The sequence below is a fragment of the Gorilla gorilla genome, chromosome 6 (assembly GCF_029281585.2).
Source record: "Gorilla gorilla gorilla isolate KB3781 chromosome 6, NHGRI_mGorGor1-v2.1_pri, whole genome shotgun sequence".
Classification (NCBI taxonomy): domain Eukaryota; kingdom Metazoa; phylum Chordata; class Mammalia; order Primates; family Hominidae; genus Gorilla; species Gorilla gorilla.
The window spans coordinates 37,271,129-37,291,736 of NC_073230.2; the positions used below are offsets into that span (position 1 = coordinate 37,271,129).

At 42.2% G+C, this 20,608-nt stretch overlaps 1 protein-coding gene across 5 annotated transcripts in view; it reads left to right on the forward strand.

The window, feature by feature from the left end:
- Positions 1-20,608, forward strand: part of WIPF3 (WAS/WASL interacting protein family member 3) — a 106,010-nt gene that overhangs the window by 24,412 nt on the left and 60,990 nt on the right. For 3 of the 5 annotated variants that reach the window (XM_055347259.2, XM_055347261.2, XM_055347263.2), the window contains exon 2: positions 4,047-4,193. In XM_055347259.2, coding sequence (XP_055203234.1) covers positions 4,104-4,193 — 90 coding nt within the window. In that variant the 5' untranslated portion in view covers positions 4,047-4,103. Of the gene's footprint in view, positions 1-2,368; positions 2,480-4,046; positions 4,194-20,608 lie in introns of those variants that run through there. The other 2 variants (XM_055347262.2, XM_055347260.2) reach the window with 2 other exon arrangements.

Here is a 20,608-nt window from a genome sequence, read left to right on the forward strand (position 1 = left end):
GTCTCAAAAAAAAAAAAAAAAAAGAAATGAAGTTTTAGATAAGAAAAACCAGGGCTTTAAACTCAGCTCTGATGATCTTTCTGAAATTTAGTAGAAATTGCATACTTCTCTGAGGCAAAGTTGGGTTATTTGTTACATGGAAATACCAGCGTCTACCACGCGGTTGTTGAGAGGATTACATAAAATGTCTTAGAAGTCCTCTGTGCAGTGCTGAGCACCTACCGGGTGGGAGAGTCAAAAAGGTATAGAGCCAATCCTTATTACTTGCAGATTCTACATTTGCAAATTCACCTACGTGTACTCACGAAAGTGTATTTGTAACTCCAAAATCAGTACTCACGGTGCTTTTGTGGTCATTCCCAGGCATGTGAAAAGTGGTGAAAAACCGTAAACACTGACGAGCATGTTCCCAGCTGAGCTGAAATAACAGGACACTCTGCCTTCTTGTTTCAGCTCTCATCCTGTAAACAAGTGCCCCTCTCGCAGTCTGTGTAATGCCACATTTTTTCCAAATTTTGTACTTATTGTTGGTGGTTTTGCAGTTTAAAATGGCCCCAAGCAAAGTGCTGAAGCGCTGCCTAGTATTCTTAAGCCCAAGAAGGCCGTGATGTGCCTTATGGAGAAAATATAAGTGTTTGATAAGATTTGTTCAGACATGACTCATAGTGCCGTTGGCCATGGGTTGTCTTGTTCTATCTGGGCCCTCAACGGATTAGATGGCGCCCACCCACAATGGTGAGGGAGACCTTTACTGAGTCTACAGATTCAAATGCTAACCTGTTTTGGAAACACCTTTACAGATACACCCAGAAATGATGTTCTACCAGCCAGATGGGCCACCCTTAGCCCAATTAAGTTGACACATAAAAGTAATCATCACACTCTGTGTTCATGACAACTTTCTAAACATAACTATAGTGAATAGTGAGAATCAACTGTATTTTATTTAGTTCCTATATTGGATAGGTTCAATATTAGTGGATAAAACAAATTAACTCAAAAATCTTCATGGCTTAACACAATGGGAGTTTATTTTTCACATATGTAAAGTCTAATCAGGTGTTTGGCAGGTAGTCTTACAGGTGAGTCAGGGACCCGGCCTCCTTTCATCCTGTGGCTCTGCCAACACATAGGACCTTTGCTACAGTCAATGGGTGGAGAAAGAGAAAAGTCATGGGCAGAAGGTCTTTCTGAACCAGCCCAGAAATAATAGCACATCACTTCGACCTTCATTGCATTGACCAGAACTCAGTCTCGTGGTCACACCTAGCTGCAAGGGAGACTGGGAGATGCAGTCTAGCCATGTGCTGAGGGATTACAGGAATAGCTCTGCTGCAGTTCTCCTTAAAGTCTCTTTATACAGTTATTTTTCCTTAGGTAAATGACAAAACCCTTAGGTAAGTGGTATTTCCGTTTTTAAAGGTTATTCTTCCCCACCTTTTCCAGTTTTTCACCAGGGGAAGCATTTCTGTCTTTTGTCATGTGTCTTAGTTAAAAGATGAGATCCTTATATAATGAGACCTCTAGGTATTCTTGTTCTGTTAATACTTCAACCAACTCTTTAATCTTTGCTATTAATTTTTGACTAAAAATATTTTTGCCACTGAATAAAAGATCATAAAAAATAGACCCAGTGCCTCCTGTAAAAGAAAGTGTTAAAATACAAATATCTGATAATTTGTGCTTGTTCCAACTAAATTGTGGGCCTGCATCCAAGTTGCCTTAGCATCAGCCCGTAAAATGCTAACTGTGTCTAACCCTATGTCATTGTGTGTATTAGTTTAGTGCACCATTAGTTTAGTTTTGGTAATAAAATAACACTGATGTTACCTGAAAGAAACACGTACTACCCCATGAGATCTCTGCTCAATTCTACTATGGTTTTATGCTGTGGACTCTGATGAGTATTTTCCTTTTTGGTCTTTCTGTTCTTGTTTTAATATCAAGGAATGAGGCAGTAACACAGTGATGATCAGCCTCCTTCTTTCAAGGAGCCTGAAATACTTTGTAAGAAAAGTGTAGTTGTGTACAACAATCAGCTTATGCACCTCCTTGGAACTCTTAGGAAAACTATCATGGACTCTTTCCCCAAAAAAGTTGCACTGACACACATATTTTACGCCATTTTCAATTTTTGTATAATTTTAGATTAATCCTACTGGGAAAAAAGATGGTACCATATGATCCAGCAATTCCACTCTTGCATATACGCTGAAAAGAATGAAAAGCAAGGTCTTGAAGAGATATTTGTACACCAATGTTCATAGCAGCATTTCTCACAACACCCCAAAGGTGAAAGCAACCCAGGCACTCATCAATAGATGAATGGCTCAACTAAATGTGGTGTATACGTACAATGGAATAATTCAGCATGAATTTCTGATCCATGCTACAACATGAATGAAGGTTGAAAACATTATGCTAAATGAAATAAGCCAGACTCAAACGGACAAATATTGTATGGTTCCACATATATGAGGTACCTAGACTAGACAAATTCATAGAGACAGAAAGTAGAACAGAGGTTACTGGGGGCTGAGGGGAGGAGACAGTGGGGAGTTATTGTTTAATGGGTACAGAGTTTCTGTTTGGGATGATGAACAAGTTTTGGAAATGGATAGTGATGCTGGTTGCACAGCATTGTGAATGCACTTAACGCCACTGAATTGTATACTTATAAGGCATTAAAATGATAAATCTGATATTCTTGGACTTTAGAACCTGTTAAGCCTTGGTTCCAATCCCAGGTCTGCTGGTTATAGTATAGGTGACTTTGAGCAAAAGAGTTAATGTCTCTGAACATCCTTTTCTTTATTTATAAAAATGGGGATGCTAGGGCGTTGAAGCCCTGACCTTAGAAGATTCTTGTAGAAATAAGTGTGATCAGTGTGTCACATAATTGCCATTTATAAAAAGATAAAAAGAACTAACATATTAGGTGAGCAAAATTCAGTGGACTATGCTAACAAGAAAGCATCACATTGCATAAATGCTTTTGGCCTCTGTGGAGACAAGAATGTTAACATGAAAAAACATAAATGCCACAGGATTTTAAAGATGAAAAAACATAGGGGCAGGCCTTGTTCTGGTCCTCCAGTAACCAAAGGGACAGCAGGAATACAAAATCACCCCTGCCCAAGTGTAAGGTTTATTTCAGTTTCTGCTTTGATTGTTTTTAGGTTCTCATATAGGTTTTTCCAATTCTTGTAAACTATGGGGTTTTTCTTTAATACAGATTTTAAGTCCTTGCAGTGTGCCTTGCTATGGGTTCTAAGACACATGCCCACATACACACATATGCATGCACACATACAGGCTCCACACATTTATCCAGAGATCAGATCTCCTATAATATTAACTATTTGAAACAGAATCATATTGGCAGAATCATGCCAAAAAGCACCCTGCATAGCAAATACCAGATAGAAAGTCTAGGCAGAGGAGAGGAGTGGCCCATCCTCATCCAGATGGCTGGGTAGAAATGATGACACAGGAATAGCAGGGAAAGTAACAGCTGACAGGAGAGAAAGAGGCAGGAAAGTGACTAGCGCCCTGAGCCTTGCTCGAGGCTGGCATCATGAGTTCATGTTGAGCCTGTGACATTCAGAAAAGGTTACATTTCATTCTGTTTGCTCTGCTTAGGAAAATGGGAGTTTATGCAGAATGATTGAAAACGATAAAACTAAAAATTTAATGCTAAAGAGGTAGAAGTCAGTTATCTGGAAAAATTATTATGGAATGAAGGATTGCTATATATATATACATATATATGTATATTATATTTGTACTGAGACACAAATAGCTAAATTCTATCAGTTTTAACACCTATTATCTCTAGAATCTGGCTGCTTTTGTCAATCTCCAGCACTTAGCACAAGGCTTGCCTCAGAGTGGGCACTCTGTGAATAAATGAATGAACAAATGAGTGAATGAATGAACAAGTGAAAGAATCAAGCTGACTATAATATGCATGTCTGCAAGATACACATTTCCTGCATGTAAGTAAAGAAATCCAAGTTTAAAGCCATCCTTTTTCTCTTTTTCAGAGCAGAAGCCACTCTCTTGGGACCATTCATAAGCAGGAGACATCAACACCGTGACACATGCCAGTGCCACCGCCACCCCCACCTCCTCTGCCTCCACCTCCCCCGCCTCTGGGGGCTCCTCCCCCTCCCCCACCATCAGCACCCCCGGTAAGACCTTTTTTTCTGATTGGTTTACTGTGGAGCATAAACTGCTTGAATACACTTGAGCAGAAGGTTTTAAATGTTCAGAAGTAGCACTGCCTAGCTTCCCTGTGGCAGGTGGCATCTTAGGTAGCTGGATCTGGCAGCTTTAGAGTCTGATTCCAAACCAGCCTGGCTCAGCCATTTCTCTCCCCCATTCTTCGGCAGCTTCCACCTCCACCTCATTGGTCTACTGATGTCTACCTCATTTCTCTTCTCATTCCTGCTGCTTGGTACAGGCTCGCGAGTCTGAGTGACTTTCTGTCTCACTGGAAACCTCACGCAATGGGCCATGCCAAAGTGCACAGCCAATGAGGCCTTGTGAAGTCAAGTTCCAGTGTGGAATTTGGATGGTGATAATGATAGATTGAGCTTCAGTCCCCTAGTGTAATAGGAAATGCCACAACGAAATATAAAATCCTTACATGAAGTTTCCCTATCTACACAAGACTGAATCAAGGCTATTTCAGTTCGTGTTGCTGAATGTTCTCTCTTGGTTTCATAGTTTGGTTTGTGTCTAGAAGGGGGCCACTGAGGGTGGTCATTTTGTTTTGGAACAGGGATTCTCAGCCTTGGCACCACTGACATTTGGGGTGAGATCATTTGTGTTGTTTGGGCTGTCCTATGCGTTGTAGGATGTTTAGCAACATCCCTGGCCTCTACCCACTAGATGCCAGTAGCACCCCCCAATTGTGGCAGTAAAAAAATGGCCCTATATATTGCCAGATGTCCCCTTGTGGGGCAAAAATCACCACCGCACACACGGTTTCAGAAAAATGCTAGTGCTTACTGCTTATGGCAAACTTTTCCTCTAAAGAAAACCAGGAGCACTTCTCACACTCATTTTCCATTCCTCACACCACTTCAGTGAGGGGCGTCTCGCATCCGCTCCGCAGCTTCTGTTTTCCGTGGAAAATGAACGAGATGACGGTATGGCACACACAGACAGGGCTGCTTAGGGATGGTGTAAGCCAAGTCAGCAGAAGCCAGGAACAGAACCTCCCTGCCATCCTCCCCACCGGATGCAACCCTCCCTCAGATGCGCAGATGACATGGCCCTGAGGAGTGTTGGCTATGAAGGGAGAGCCTGTGGCCCCTGCTGCATGACCACAGGCTGTGGTGAGGGTGAGAGTATGCCTGAGATGTCACCCCACGTGACATTAGTTTGGACACTGACCCTATCTGAGGTGCCAAGGGCTTAGACCTGCCTGGAACTTGGCTCTTGCCCTGCAAGAGAGTAGAAAGAAAGCACATAGTATAAATTACATTTGAGAGCTTTCTAACCAATATAAACAAAGAATAGGAATAAGTATTGAAGTTTCACTGCTGAATTTGACCCAAAGTCAAATTCAAGGTCATTGCCACAAAGTGATGGTTTGTAAGTAAACACACATGAAACTATCATATGGATCTTGCAAGCACTGAAGAAGTGCAACTTAGAATAACTGCAAACACTGACGTACCCATAAATTTAGCCAGAATAAATAAACTGAACAAAATCCATGTTATTGGAGGTTTGAGAAAATAATCCTTTTTAAACATTGCTGGTGACAGACAAATGTCTAGGACTCAGTAAAAGTTGAACAGGTCTTTCTGGAGTGTTCTCTGTAAGAAAACAGTAAATGTGTATGTATCATAGTTTTCCCCTGGTAATCAGGTAGTTTTATTTTTGAGACTGATTTAAGAATTTAACCCTAAAAATGCCAAAAAGAATTTATGCAAGGATATGTCCAACAATGCTATTTATTCTAGCGAAAAAATAGATCTTAAATGGCTTACGAGAACTAAATGAAATATGTTATGTCATACTGTTAATTAAAAATTGCATTATGCAGTGGTGGTAATTAAAACTTACATCTGGCGGGGGCACAGTGGCTCACACCTGTTATCCCAGCACTTTGGGAGGCCGAGGTGGGCAGATCACCTGAGGTCAGGAATTCAAGACCAGCCTGGCTAACATGGCGAAACCCCATCTCTACTAAAAAATACAAAAATTAGTCGAGCATGGTGGCAGGTGCCTGTAATCCCAGCTACTCAGGAGGCTGTGGCAGGGAGAATTACTTGAACCCAGGAGGTGGAGGTTGCAGTGAGCCAACATCGCACCACTGCACTCCAGCCTGGGTGACAGAGTGAGACTCTGTCTCAAAACAAAAACAAAAACAAAAACAACTTACATCTATGCTGATATGGAAAAGTAGATATAAAATGATGGATTAGAAACAACACACATTTTGGCCGAGCATGGTGGCTCATACCTGTAATCCCAGCACTTTGGGAGGCTGAGGCAGGTGGATCACAAGGTCAGGAGATGGAGACCACCCTGGCTAACAGGGTGAAACCCCGTCTCTACTAAAAATACAAAAAAATTAGCTGGGCATGGTGGTGGGCGCCTGTAGCCCCAGCTACTCGGGAGGCTGAGGCAGAAGAATGGTGTGAACCCAGGAGGCGGAGCTTGCGGTGAGCCGAGACCACGCCACTGCACTCCAGCCTGGGCAATAGAGTGAGACTCCGTCTCAAAAAAACAAACAAACAAACGAAAAACACATTTTGTGCATAATGAAATCAACTACTTAATATATGTAATAAATAGCAAAAATCAGAGAGAATTTGATAATGTTGACAATAACATTTAATATTTTATTAGGGAATTTCTTCTTTAAAGATGCTTAAATGCATAATAAAAATAATTGTACATTTGGTTAAATTTTTTGAATTCTCTCCTTCATTTCTCTCTCTCTCTCTCTTTCTGAAGAACAGGTCAATTTAGGAGTAAAATAATCATGTAAATTTTAATATTTTCTTAAAACATATTTTCTACATTTATGTAGAAAAATAATATGTATACTTACAATACATATTAAAGGCAAATAATTAACGTCTTTAGCATATAAAGAGCTCTTACAGATTACTATGGAAATGATGAATACAAAGATGGGCACAGGATATGATTAGATTGAAGAAATGCAAATATTTTAACCTCACTACAGTTTAATAAGAACAAATTAAAATAATGAGAAACCATTTTTATCTATCAGTTTAGTGAGATATTTTTATTTATTTAGTTAGTTAGTTAGTTAGTTATTTAGTTATTGAGACGGAGTCTTGCTTTTTCACCCAGGCTGGAGTGCAGTGGCACTATCTCGGCTCACTGCAAGCTCCTCCTCCCAGGTTCACGCCATTCTCCTGCCTCAGCCTCCCGAGTAGCTGGAACTACAGGTGCCCGCCACCACGCCCGGCTAATTTTCTCTATTTTTAGTAGAGACGGGGTTTCACTGTGTTAGCCAGGATGGTCTTGATCTCCTGACTTTGTGATCCACCCGCCTCAGCCTCCCAAAGTGCTGGGATTACAGGCGTGAGCCACTGCGCCCAGCCTAGTGAGATACTTTTTAAATGTTGGCTGGAGTATTAGGAACTAGGCACCTATAAGTCTTGGTGGGAGCAAAACTTAGTGAAAAGCCCTAAGATACAATTTGTCAGTAAAAAATGGACCTAGTTTCACTTCAAGTAATTTTCTTGACATGGCTTCACTTCAAGTAATTTTTATTTAAGTAACTAATCATAGATATACAGAAATATATAGCTATAGGAGATGAATGAAAGTATTACTTGTAATAATAACCAAAAAGAAAGAAACAAAAAACAACTCACATTTTTTGTGACAGCAGATTCAATAATTTATTATATATCCTCTAAATGGTATATGAAGCAGCCATTAAAATCATATCAGAATTAAAAAGAAGAAAATGACAAATGTTGGCAAGGATGTGGAGTGATGGAAACTCTCATACACTGCTGGTGGGAGTGTAAATTGATATAAACCCTTTGGAAAACCGTTTGACAGCGCCTACCACAGTTAAACATGCGCATCCTAGGTAGATATCCAAGAGAAGTATGTGCCTGCATGACCCAAAAGACATGTTAAGAATATTTGTAGCAGCATGAATAGCACAAAACTGGAAACAATCCCCTATGTCCATCAATGGCAGAATGGATTGATAAAATGTGTGTTATGGTCATGCTATAAAGTATTATACAGCAGTGAAAATGAATCAACAATACATGCAACAACGTGGAGGAATAGCCACCTGACAAAAGAATACATGCTGTATGATCCCATGTATGTAAAGCTCCAAAACAGAAAAAAATAAACTACAGTGTTTAGGAATGCAAGACAAGCTGGTAAAATTATGAGGAAAAGCAAGAAAGGGATAATCAGGAGATGGCACCCTTTGGGAGGAGAGTGGGGGACTCAGGATCAGAAAGGCCCTGCGTGCTTCTAGAGTGCTGGCAAGACTCTAATTCTTGACACAGGTGGCGATGACATACAGTATCACTTTATAGAAATATGTTAAACTGTACAAAATTATTTTATGTGCTTTTCTATTTGTGGCACTGGACAATTTAAAAGGTTAAAAGAGAAAAAAATCATATCTGAATTAATTTATAACTTCCAATGTCATGATTGATTCAGACAAGAATCATCTATGAAAGCTAAAACCACTGAGTGAAAGGTTGTGGGGGAAAAAGATGTTCTCAGGGTCAGAAGTATCACCCACAGATGCTTCTTACTGCAAAGGGGAAAGTGTCTCTTTAAAATGGATCAAACTTACTGTCACGTGTAATGGAATGACCTCCTATCACAAGCCTCTGCTGGATACAAGGAGGCGCACAGAGCGTCGCCCTGTGGTAATCTGCCCAGAATGAATGACCTCATGAGCAAGCAATCAGACACATGCAGAATGTGGGGCCTTCTGCAACAGAGGCTGGCAAACCAGGACCCCTGAGCCACAGCCAGCTCACCACCTGTTTTTTATCGTCCTCCAGCTAAAACTGGTTTTTACATTTTCAAATGGCTGGAAAAAATTAAAAGAAAAGTAATATTTTATGACACATGAAAAGTATACGAAATTCACGTTTCAATCCATAAATAGTGTTATTGGAGCACAGCCACACTCATGCAATTTGTCTATGACTGTTTTTATGCTACAGCAGCAGAACACCAATTAAGCAAAATGTTATTCCTCAAAGAATTCCATTCTTCTCCCTAGTAGGCTTGAATTTTAAAAATTTTACTCAATTATTATTACTATGTTCTGAGTTCTGTCAATAAATATTTTGGGGAAGTTTGTTTTCTCTTTTGTTATATAAGTATATACATTATATTCTAGATTTTTGCCTCTTGGCCCACATACCTAAAATATTTACAGCCTGGCCCCTTCCAAGAGAAGTTTGCCAATACCTGTCCCGCAGTCAGCTGGGCTCATTCAGCCTCCCATTCCCACTACCCACCACCCACCCACTGCAGTAGCCAGAGATCTTGCATGCACGCATCCTCTGCTTCTCCTCTCCAGAACTTCCTGGACCCTGTTGAGCTGTGGCCCACTCCATCCTGCATAGTCTGGCCCCTGCCTGTCTCTGAGACCTCCTCCTGTGCCCCTGTCCTGGAGTCTCCTACTTAAGGCCTCTGCATAGCCATTGAGAGCCTGGAAAGGCTCTACACAGTCATCCCAGCTCAGGTGTCCCTTCCTCCTACATTACTGGCTTTTATATCTTTTATATCTGCAAACCCCCACTTCAGAGCAGGTAGTAGTTTTTAACTTTTTTAAAAATTTGACTGGGGTCTATATTTGATGTTTTGTGTCACTCATGCCTGGCTCGAAATACATACTCAACTCACTGAATGAATGAATACATGAATTAATGAACAATTATTTATGTAAATTGGGTTAAGAAATGGAGTTAAAACTTTTTATAAGCAGTGTTCAGGACTCTAAACATCTACGTTGTGAAAGAAAAAAGTATATTTGAAGGTAGAAAGCATGGTAAGAAAGACTTTGTTTAGGACCATCACAACAGGTGGATAGGATTTTGCAGTGGGGGAGAGAGATTGGGCTCAACTCCGAATACAACATGGGCAAGAGGGAATGTATAGCCCAGGAGCAGGGTGGGGGTCAGTGAATATACTAAAAAGAAACATCAGGGCTAAAGGAGATTCTGGCTGAATGGAGCTAACAAGATTCTTACTGAAGACAAGCCAGGGTGATCGGACATACCCTGGGGGTTGGTGAAGGATAAGGCACCTGATCGGATATCAAGGGTGATCAGATATTGAGATGGGGTCGTTCTTGCTAAACCGACGTAGCAGGGGGTTTTGCCAAAACTGGATTTTACAAGGGAGTGCACAGATGGGCCTGGGAGAAGCTTTGGAAGCTTGATTAAATTTTGGTTACAAGGTCAGGATTCTCTGGTCAAGCAGAGAGCCTTTGTCAGTGCACATAGACCAGCATGTCAGGTTTTATTATATGTAATCTTTGTAAGATGGGGATCATTTTGTGTGATATGTCTGATCCTCTGTAACGAAATGCAAACTTCACAACGGCTCTGGAAGACCTGGGGAGTAGGTTAGGGGGAAATTAGGCTAAACGTTTTTTAGTTTCAGCCTTCTACCTCTCCCCTCACCCCTTCTTGCTCCTCCTCATCTCCATCGCTGATGAGCATCTTTTCTTTTTTCAAGAGCGTGGAACGGAGAAAAGGGCTGATGGAGCCTGCTGAAGCTGTGGAGCAGGCTTAAAGCAAAGCCAGACGGGCTCTCTTCACCTCCTTTCCCTCTTTTCTTGCTTCTGGTTCCCCAGTTTTTGAGCTCCTTTGTCTGATCTCTTTAAAATTCAATATTGTCTGGCACAGTGGCTCAAGCCTGTAATCCCAGCACTTTGGGAGGCCAAGGCAGGTGGATCACTTGAGGTCAGGAGTTCAAGACCAGCCTGGCCAACATGGTGAAACCCCATCTCTACTAAAAAATACAAAAATTAGCCAGGTATGGTGGCGAGCACCTGTAATCCCAGCTACTTAGGAGGCTGAGGCAGGAGAATGGCTTGAACCCAAGAGGCGGAGGTTGCAGTGAGCCAAGATCACACCACTGCACTCCAGCCTGGCTCAAAAAAATAGTAATAATAAATAAAAAATAAAATCCAATATCAATGTCAAAATTGCCCACATGGTATGTTGGTCCACTTAAAATTAAATTATTACTGTTGCTTTACTTATAAGATGTAACCTAAAAATATATCTAAAGGAAATAGAATGGATTTGATATTTGAAATGCATCAGAATTTTACCAAACTTTTGCTTTCAACTGTACTTTGACCCCTTGGTAGATTCCAAGATGAGCAAAGAAGCCCCTCGGGGGCCTGTGATTTTGGTTTTCTTGCCACAGTCCCTAACCATGGGCGGTGCACTCTCCCTACATGTCACTGACCAGCTGAGAAATTCTTTGGAGTTGGGTTGCCCAGGCAAAGCCTGACAGTAGGGTTTATGGCTACAGCATTTGTGTTTATTTATAAAATAGAATGTGGATTTTTATACCATTATTATTTAATGTTGCCATTCAAGTTTCAATATCCTAAGGAAGAAACAGTTCACCTAGGGCAGGCCATGTCTTATTATTTAAATACAAAGGGGAAACTGGCTTGATAATCACTTTTTACCATGAAAAGCAACGCTCTAAGTAGGAAGACACTGAGGTGCCGTATATTTCTGCCTGCCCGTTCCGGGAGTGATGTTTCATAGAATGCTGAAGGGAGATTATAGTGAGAAGCTTATCGCACCCCTAGCTGTTTTCCTCCCTCGTTCCTGTTTGCCAGAGTCTTTGCTTTCAGGAAATTCAGTGGCATGATTTTTCTCCTTGTAGTCTAAGGATTGCATGATTCCTCGGCAAAGTGGGCTTTCGAGTAGGAAATATAAGCTGTGACATATATTGGGAGGTTTTCCCACCGTCTTTAACATGCTGGGGTGCATGCAGTATAGAAAAACATGCCAATCTGTGAAAGAAAATGGAGAAAATGGAGTGCCCTCTGAAGTCTCATGAGAGCTTTTTTTGGAATTTTGTGTTTGCTGTTGTTAAAAAAAAATGCAGAGGCAGAGGGTCGCTAGGTGGAAGGGTGCTTAGTAGAATTGCATATTACACCATATTCTGGAAAAGGTAATTTGCATGTCTGCTGGTTCATTTGGAATAATGAAAGGCTTAAAAATTCTTACACACTGTCACTCACTTAGGTTCCCCTGACACTCTGGTACTTCGATTAGTGTCACTAATGAGGGACTGGGGACGCTTACCAGGAACTGATAGTGGCCACTGGAATAAGGATAAGGCATTTGCATCAGGCCAAGCTGTTAGGATAGTATTAAGTTGACATTTGGTTGCTGCTTAACAGTTTGCAAAATGACACCTTTGTCTTTAAGCAATTCTAAAAACTTGATTTTCCCTCTCTTCTTTGGTGGTGAACACCAGGAGCAGGAACATGGCTTTAGTGAAAAATGAGCTAGTGTTGGCAGCAGGTTGCCTTGGTCTGGAAGAGAAAGAGGTGTGGCAGGACCTGCCACTCATACTTCCAAAGGGCCATTCAGGATGGTATTTAAATGTGTTTCTTTTTTCACAGCTGCGAGGTGGGAGGGGTGGCAGGAACAAAGAGGAGAGGGCTTGCAGTGGTGTGCAGGAGGCAGCGATTACAGACTCATAATGCCCAGGACTTGGCAACAAAAGCATGCGAGCGCTTGTTAAGGGCCTTTGTTGAGTTTCATAGGAGCCCGGAGCAGAAGCCGCTCGCAGGCGGTGTGTGAGCTGAGGGTTACGGCAGGAAGGTGACAGGGGGTACAATGCCAAAGGGTGACCCTAGGGTTTGTCTCTGGAGCAATGATTCCTAACTGGAGCTTTCTGTTATACCCAAATCTTCTGGCTCTTTGCCTTGGAAATAGTTTAAGATTCCAGGGTAACTAGCGATTCCTAGAAAACTGCCAGCGAACGTTTCCTCCCTTCACCAGGTTTGTCTTTTCATCTGTACACTGCTGTGCTTGCGAAGGTCACCATCGTTGGGAGGCTGGGATCTTTGGAGCCACTTACTTCTTTCCCCAAACTGTTCTTTCCTTCTTTAATCTTTCTTGTCATAAAAGGGAAAAAAAAACTCCACCCACGTCAGGTTGTTGCTGGTGGTTAGAGAACCAGCCCTGCCCAGGGAGGAAAAGCTGTCATAAGGTGGGGTGAGGAGGGGTGGCCCATGCTGAGCACCACATCTAGTGGTGCTGGACTCTGCAACGTGACTTCCTGGCTGCCAAACCAACACGCCACATCTCTGCAGTGGAGGGCTGGCTTGGCAGCCAGGAAGTCACGTTTCCTAGAGTGTTTGATAAAAGGACAGGTAACATGAAGTGAGAAAAACAGGATACATGTAGACAGTGTAGTCCCAATTACGTAAAACAAAACTGTGTGTGCACAGGCTCGCCTATGCACTCTCACATAAAGGCTGTAAGGACATGGAAAACGTGTCATCACTGGGTATCTGGGGTGGAAAAGGGTTGGGTGATTTTTATTTTCTTTTTTGTGTGAGTCTGCGTCTCCTCAGATGTCTACATGGAACATTTGTTTCTTTTATAATTAGAAGAAAAGGTTTTTAAAAAGGAATGAATTATCACTTACCCATTGGCTGAGTTGGATCCTGTAACAATAATGCTTCATAATAACAGGCATCTACTAAATAGCTATTGTGCCCCAAGTACTGTGTTAAGCACTTAACATGGATTGTCTAAATTATCTAAATATTTACAACAATGCAGTGAGGTAGGGACCGGTAGTGCCATTTTAAGGATGAGAGAACTGAGGCACAGAAAGTTTACTTACGTGCCCAGTGTCACACAGCCAGTCATGGGTAGAGGCTGGATTCCTCCCCTGCCTTTCTGGCCATTGAGCCTAACTGCCGTGTGCCCCACTGCCTCCAGCTGCGTGAATGGGTTCAGTAAGTGGTACTGATGACTAGGCAATGAACACTTATCTAGCATTTACTATGACCTTTGCATTGGCCTGTGGACTAGCACATAGTAATTGAGTTATTCTTCACAGTAACCCTTTGAGGTAGGTACTGTTGTTCTCATTTTAAGGATGAGCTAACTCAGGCACTGGGGGCACGTCACTTACTGGGCAGGGCTATTATTGGGACTCTGGCCGAACGGCTCCCGGCTGTGCTCTGAAGCGCTAAACCAAAAGCCCTTCGATGCAGATCTTCTCAAGGATTACTTCTACTTCTCTCAATCTAAAAGCCAGGAAGTCAATGGATTCGGCTCCCCATACCTTGGCCAGAGCTTCCACATTTCCTCCAAGCTGCCTCCTGAGATTGCTGTTTTCTTTCCTTTTTTTTTCCTTCTGTGTGGTTCCATTGTTTTCCCCACTTGCTTTTTGGTTCTTCCACCCTTCTAATAGGAAAAAACAAAACAAAACAAAACATATTGCACATTGTCCTCGGAATAAAACTCATGGTTTAGAGAGATTCTGATAGAGAATCAGCATGAAAAAAGAAGATGCAGTGCAAAGGAACTCGGTTTTGTTTTGTCTTCGTTTACAGCTAATGACAGATGAGCTCAGAAGGATAGGGTCTCTGCTGCTAGCACTGCGGGGCACATAGTGGGGACAGTGGCTGCCCCTTGAGCTCAGTGACAGCAGACTGTGTTCTTAACCTTGATCAGGCTATCATGCAAATTTAACTGAGCTTTGGCCACACAACATTACTAAGTCTCTGCCTCTGAAGAGTTTAGAACCTGAATCCAGAGAAACCAGGGCATGACATTGGTCACTGCTTGGTCGTGAGAAAGATGAGTATAGAATTGGCTTCTTATTCCTAGACTAAAACTTTGTACCATATGTTGCCTCTTCAGTAAGTATTTCCCGAATACGGGATCCTGAAGTCTCATCTTTAAAGAGCCCTCTTGCCCTCTGAATTAGTCACCTTTCATCCCTAAGCTTGCTTCTCTGCATATCAGGCATTAGATGTGCCTAGATAATGTTGTGAGCTCTCTCCTAAACAGACCAGAGTCGGATGAGGGATGAGGGAGGATCTTGGGGCCAATGGTCACAAAGCAGCTAATGAGAGATCTGAAGACAGAGAGTCTGTTCCTAGGTCAGTCTGAAGGACATAGTAGGCACTTGGTTCCTAGCCTTTCTTCCTGATCTAGTGAGTTTAGTGCAGATACTGTAATTCACCAGGCAAACCCACTATGAGCTAACCAACCACGATTTTCCATTTGCCGTGAGCCTAAGCCTTGAAAGCCAGAACGACATTCTGCATTGTGTTGTATGAGAACACCATCAACATTGGACCTGGCTGTGATATGAAAGTTATTTTTTAAAGAAAAAATAAAATTAAAAAAGAACACCCTCAATGCGTTTAAATTTTAGTAAGAATATTTTATAAAGCAAATGCAGTTATATCAGAAGTAACAAATATAGGGACAGCAAAATTTAATACTTGGGTATTATTTTAAAAGCCATAAAGTATCTTTTGGCACAGCCTTTCTCATTCCAACTCATTCTTTTCAAAGAGAATAGACCCTGTGCCTTTTGCTTTGCATGAAGATTTTTTAAAAATTCACAGAAAGGAACACAGCGTACCCACTTTGTACATGCTGGCAATAGATTTCCATTTTAATAAGGTCTGTTCACAATAGAGGAGTCTGAATGTGTTTTCAAGTTGGTTAAAGCAGGATGCCACCTGTACCACATAGAGTATTTAAAACACAATGGTGGCCAGGCACGTTGGCTCATGCCTGTAATCCCAACACTTTGGGAGGCCCAGGCAGGTGGATCACCTGAGGTCGGGAGTTCAACACCAGCCTGGCCAATATGGTGAAACCCCGTCTCTACTAAAAATACGAGAATTTACTGGGCATGGTGGCGTGCGCCTGTAATCCCAGCTACTCGGGAGGCTGAGGCAGGAGAATCGCTTGAACCTGGGAGGCAGAGGTTGCAGTGAGCCAAGATCACACCCCATTGTACTCCAGCCTGGAAGAAAGGGCAAAACTCTGTCTCAAAACAAAAATCAAAAAACAACACGGGGTGTAAAAACATGTTTAAACACGTTTGTGTCCCACAGTTGTCCAATCAGCACTCATTGTGCTAAGCTGTCTGCTTCAGTAGGGATCATGTAATGGTGCAGCCTGGTGTATTAAAAACAAAACGTGGATTTTAGAGTCATACACCTTGGAAGCAGAATTTCAGCTGTGCCATTTCCTAGCCATAGGATGTCAAGCAAATTAATAACTCTAAGCCTCAGTTTCCTCATTTGTGAATGGGACTAATAATTGCCACTTCCTAGGGTACATTGCTCCTAGAATGGAAACTTCATAGAGGGATTGTTTTTGTCTGTTTTGCTCACAATGCATCTTTAATGCCCTGAACAGGAGTATAGCAGGCATAGAGTTATTGTGAGGACCCCATAAGATAGCAGTAGCAGCTGTTGCTTACCAAGAGCCTCCTTAGTAAATAGTACCTACTTTCATTTTGGGGACTGGAAAACCACTGGATAAATAACCCGATCTTGGACCGACATGTTCAGGTCAAAAGTCCTTGTGGTCAGTACAGGGCAGGAGGTCAGACACTAGAAGCCAACATCAAAATTGAGAACCTGGGTTATCCAAGTGGGAAGTCAGGCAAGCAGTCTGAAAATAGCCCAAAAATAGGTGGTATGGGACCAAGGGAAAGCTTCTCCTTTGCCCTCTGAAGGTTTGTTAAAAATCACTGAAAAGAGGCCAATTAACAGGAGAAAAGGCATATAAATTTTATTAACGTGTACCTGGGAGTCTTTAGAATAAAGACCCAACGATGTAGCGGAAATTATCTATTTTATGTTTAGGTTGAACAGAGTATTGACAGCCGTGTGGAAATATGATTAGACAAAGAGGATAGATCCGATGCTAATAGACTGAACAGGGGACACCCAGCAAGGTGTGTCTGTCTAGACTCCTTCGGCCTCCCTGAGCTGCATTCCTTCCTTCTGGGTGTGGGACAAGACCCTCTCTGGAATGAGGTCTTATGACCTACAATCAAACAAAACAGGTCAGATAATTTCTTTATGGCCAGTTTTTACACTGAAGGCGGTGGGGAGTTAGAGTAATATTTTTAGGTTTATGGCTGGCTTTGGGGAAAAGGGGCTCTGGTTTCTATGACCCTCCTTGGTGAAGAGGGGTTCTAGTTTCTGTGGTTAGCCTTGGGGGAGAATGGGACTGAGCGACAAGAGGTCAGGTGAAGGTCAGAGATAAACTTTTGCCTCTGAGGCTGCTTCTGAGGCCTTCATTTTGGGGAATTGTTTTAATTCCAAGCAATGTGCAGATGTTACCATTTCTAGGTCATCTGGGGTTCCAAGTCCATGGGGCCGGTACTTGCTCCTGCAGCATGATTCTTAGGAGTGGAATGGTTTGTCTTCTCTCCTCTTTTCCTGAGTTGAGTGGACTTGGGCCCACGGGTGTAGCAGGAGGTACCTGGAACCAGCCACAGATTAGACCCACATGAGTGCAGCTATAGGACTGTAACTGCTAAAGCTAGCAACAAATACACGAAGATCCGGGGGCATCCTGAGCATCTACTCCAGTGAGATGGCAGCTCCATTCAAACATTTTAAACATTTGGAGAGGACTTTGTTTTCTAAGCTGCCGTGGGTTCGTCATTTCACAAGCAGCTTCACCAGTAGCAGACCAAGAGGGAAGGGAAGGACATGCGTTTCCCTAGACATGCGTTTCCCTAGAAGGTTTAATCATGATACTCATGCAAGAATTCTGGATCACCTGAGCCCAAGCCCCTCTCCAAAGCAAAGAAAGAAGTTCTTTGGGCCTCGTGGCAGCTTTGGGATGCTGAGATTCTAGTGCTGTGGGTTGGTCTTTCTCTACCTGAGCCAAACATTCATTTAAAACTCTACTACCCAGGGAAATTTGAACACTGATGGGATATTGGTTTATATAAAGGAACTGTAGATAATTTTACAGCTAATTTTATTTAATAATATGCTTGTTATATTTTAAGAGCTCTTTTGTTCTATAGCTATATACTGAAATATTTGTGGGTGATTTCGTACAGTGTTGGATATGTTTTTAATAAGCAGGGGTTTGGAGGGGGAACGTGGGTTGTGGAAAGACACAACAAGATGGGCTGGAGTTGATAATTGTTGAAGTTGGATGATGATGCCTGGAGGCTCAATTGTACTACTCACATCACGTATGCTAACAATTTTTCATAGTAAAAAAACTTTAGTGGACATCAACAACCTCACATTTAGTGCAAAATATAAGTGATTTGGCAGAACCAAGGAAGGAGTTATGTAGCATGCTTTCACTAATTCAGGTGGGCATTTGAGATCAAATATTATATGCTTTTTAATTAAAAAAAAAAAGTTCATAAGTCATCTGCTTGAAATTCTGTATGTCACTCTGATTTATTCCCCTTATCTCGACCCCAGCCTAGCCCAGTCTGGCTCCTGTTTTTCTAGGGATTAACGTTAAGGTTTTATTGTGTTGTTTTGTTTTTAAGCTCTCCTGCCCTAATCGTTGAGTTGACATATGCAATAGTTTGGGTCTTTTCTCCTAAGAGTGGAAATGGATACAAGCAACAGGAATGTCAGAGAAGCTGTGGGACTTGCCATCATAATCTTCCTTGCTACTTTTTATGTAAATAAACCACAGACCAAATGGGAACACCAGATATCAAACAATATTTTGTGAAACTGTTGCATTTACTGTTCTCTGCCCTGGTACAAGGACATCTATCACTAGCTGGTGTTTTCTCCCACAAAGCACAGAGGACATTGGGGCAATTATTAAATCAAAAGTTCCCAGTTGGCAACTCTTCTTGATGCCAAGGACACCAGATATGGAAGAATTTTCACCTTCAGTGTTCTCTAGTCTGACTAAATGCCTCTCGTGACTGTATTGTTGAAGAATTTCAGAAGGTGGTGAGGGGGAAGGAGCCTTAAAGCCAACTCTAAGAGAAAAGCTTCTGGTCATAGAGATAGCATACAAAGTGTGTGTTGCGGCTTTAAAAAAAATTTGTGTGCATACACATGTGTGTATTTCTTTACATATACATATTTGTTAAAGACCATCATCTGAACTATTAAGAGACAATCAAAGGGAAAAGAGGTCTTTGGTTGTGCTAGACCTTAGCGTAGGTCAGTGTATGTTCTAGAACAGAAACATGTCAGATGATGGAGTTTTCTAGAAAATTAAATCTAAGACCGTGGTGGAATAGTTATTTAAGGACTTAGCATCATCAGAGCAATCGTTTGTATTTTCTTCTGGGTTGCTTTTGGGAATTGCTTTTTGTCAGAGGGAAGGGTATGTCTTTAGGGATAAAAGAATAATTGGAAATTTAAAATATCTCAAGACTCATTCATATGCCTTTTGGGTCATCAGAAACCATATCTGTTTACTAATACTTGCTTGCTCAGATAGTTACATTTAAAAGGAGCATGTTTTTCCATGAATGTGAAACTTCATTTCGTGAAGAGGCACCATGCTTGTTCCCCATAACTTCCTCTAGTTTTTGTTCTAAAAAAGTAAAATTTTATTGATAGGTAGTTCCTAAAAGGAAAAACCAAAAGCAATGGTTGATGTAAAATTAGAGAGATTGACTTTGGAGTATAAAGGATAATGGAAGAAAGTTCAGGAGCCATGACTTTGGAGTATGAAGGAAAAACGGAAGAGAAAGTTTAGGAGCCTTGAATTAGGAGTTTGAAGGAGAATGGAAGAGAAGGTTTAGGAGCCTTGAATTAGGAATATGAAGGAGAATGGAAGAGAAGGTTTTGGAGCCAAACTCCAGGGCCTCTCCCGAGCTGGAGGAGCACAGCAGGTCTGGTTCTTTGTGGTTACACAGGGCAGGGCAGCGCCCCTTCAGTGATTCTCAAGACGTCACAACATGGGTACCCGGGGACTTCTTTAGACCTCACAGTCCACCACAGAGATTCAGACTCACACAGGGGAACATGCCACCCCTATTCACCCCATTGAGAACCACTACAGAAAGTGAGGATTGAAAGAGGGACAATGGAGACTCACCAATAAACATGATTCCAGGGGGCCAGAGAGCACCATGCCCCACCTGGCACACACTCACCTTCCCCATGTGTTGGAGGGATACCTGAGCTAGAAAGAAAAGGCCACAGGCCTGTGTGTCAGGTGGACCTGGCTCCCGAGTTTAGTCATCTCTGATATCTGGGCCAATTCTTTTGGACTTCACTTTCCTCATCTGTGAAATGGAAATAATAATACCTTTATGGGGTTGTAAAGGAATTCACTGCAATGATGCTTTAAAGCATCAGCACAGATCCTGGAACATACTAAGTGTTCAGTTATATCAGTGGCAGTCCCCTCTCCCCCAGTCCCCGGCATCTCGGGATGGGGCTCAGTCTCACTGAGTTTCGCACTGTCCTCTCTGGAAATACAGCAAACCCTCCTGTGTCATATTATGCTCTTGCCAGGCCCGACCTTGCCCGCCATGTCACCTTCTGCTTCTGTGCCAGGAGAGACTGCCCTCAGGAGGGTGCTGAGACTGGAGGTGGGGGACGGAGATTGAACCC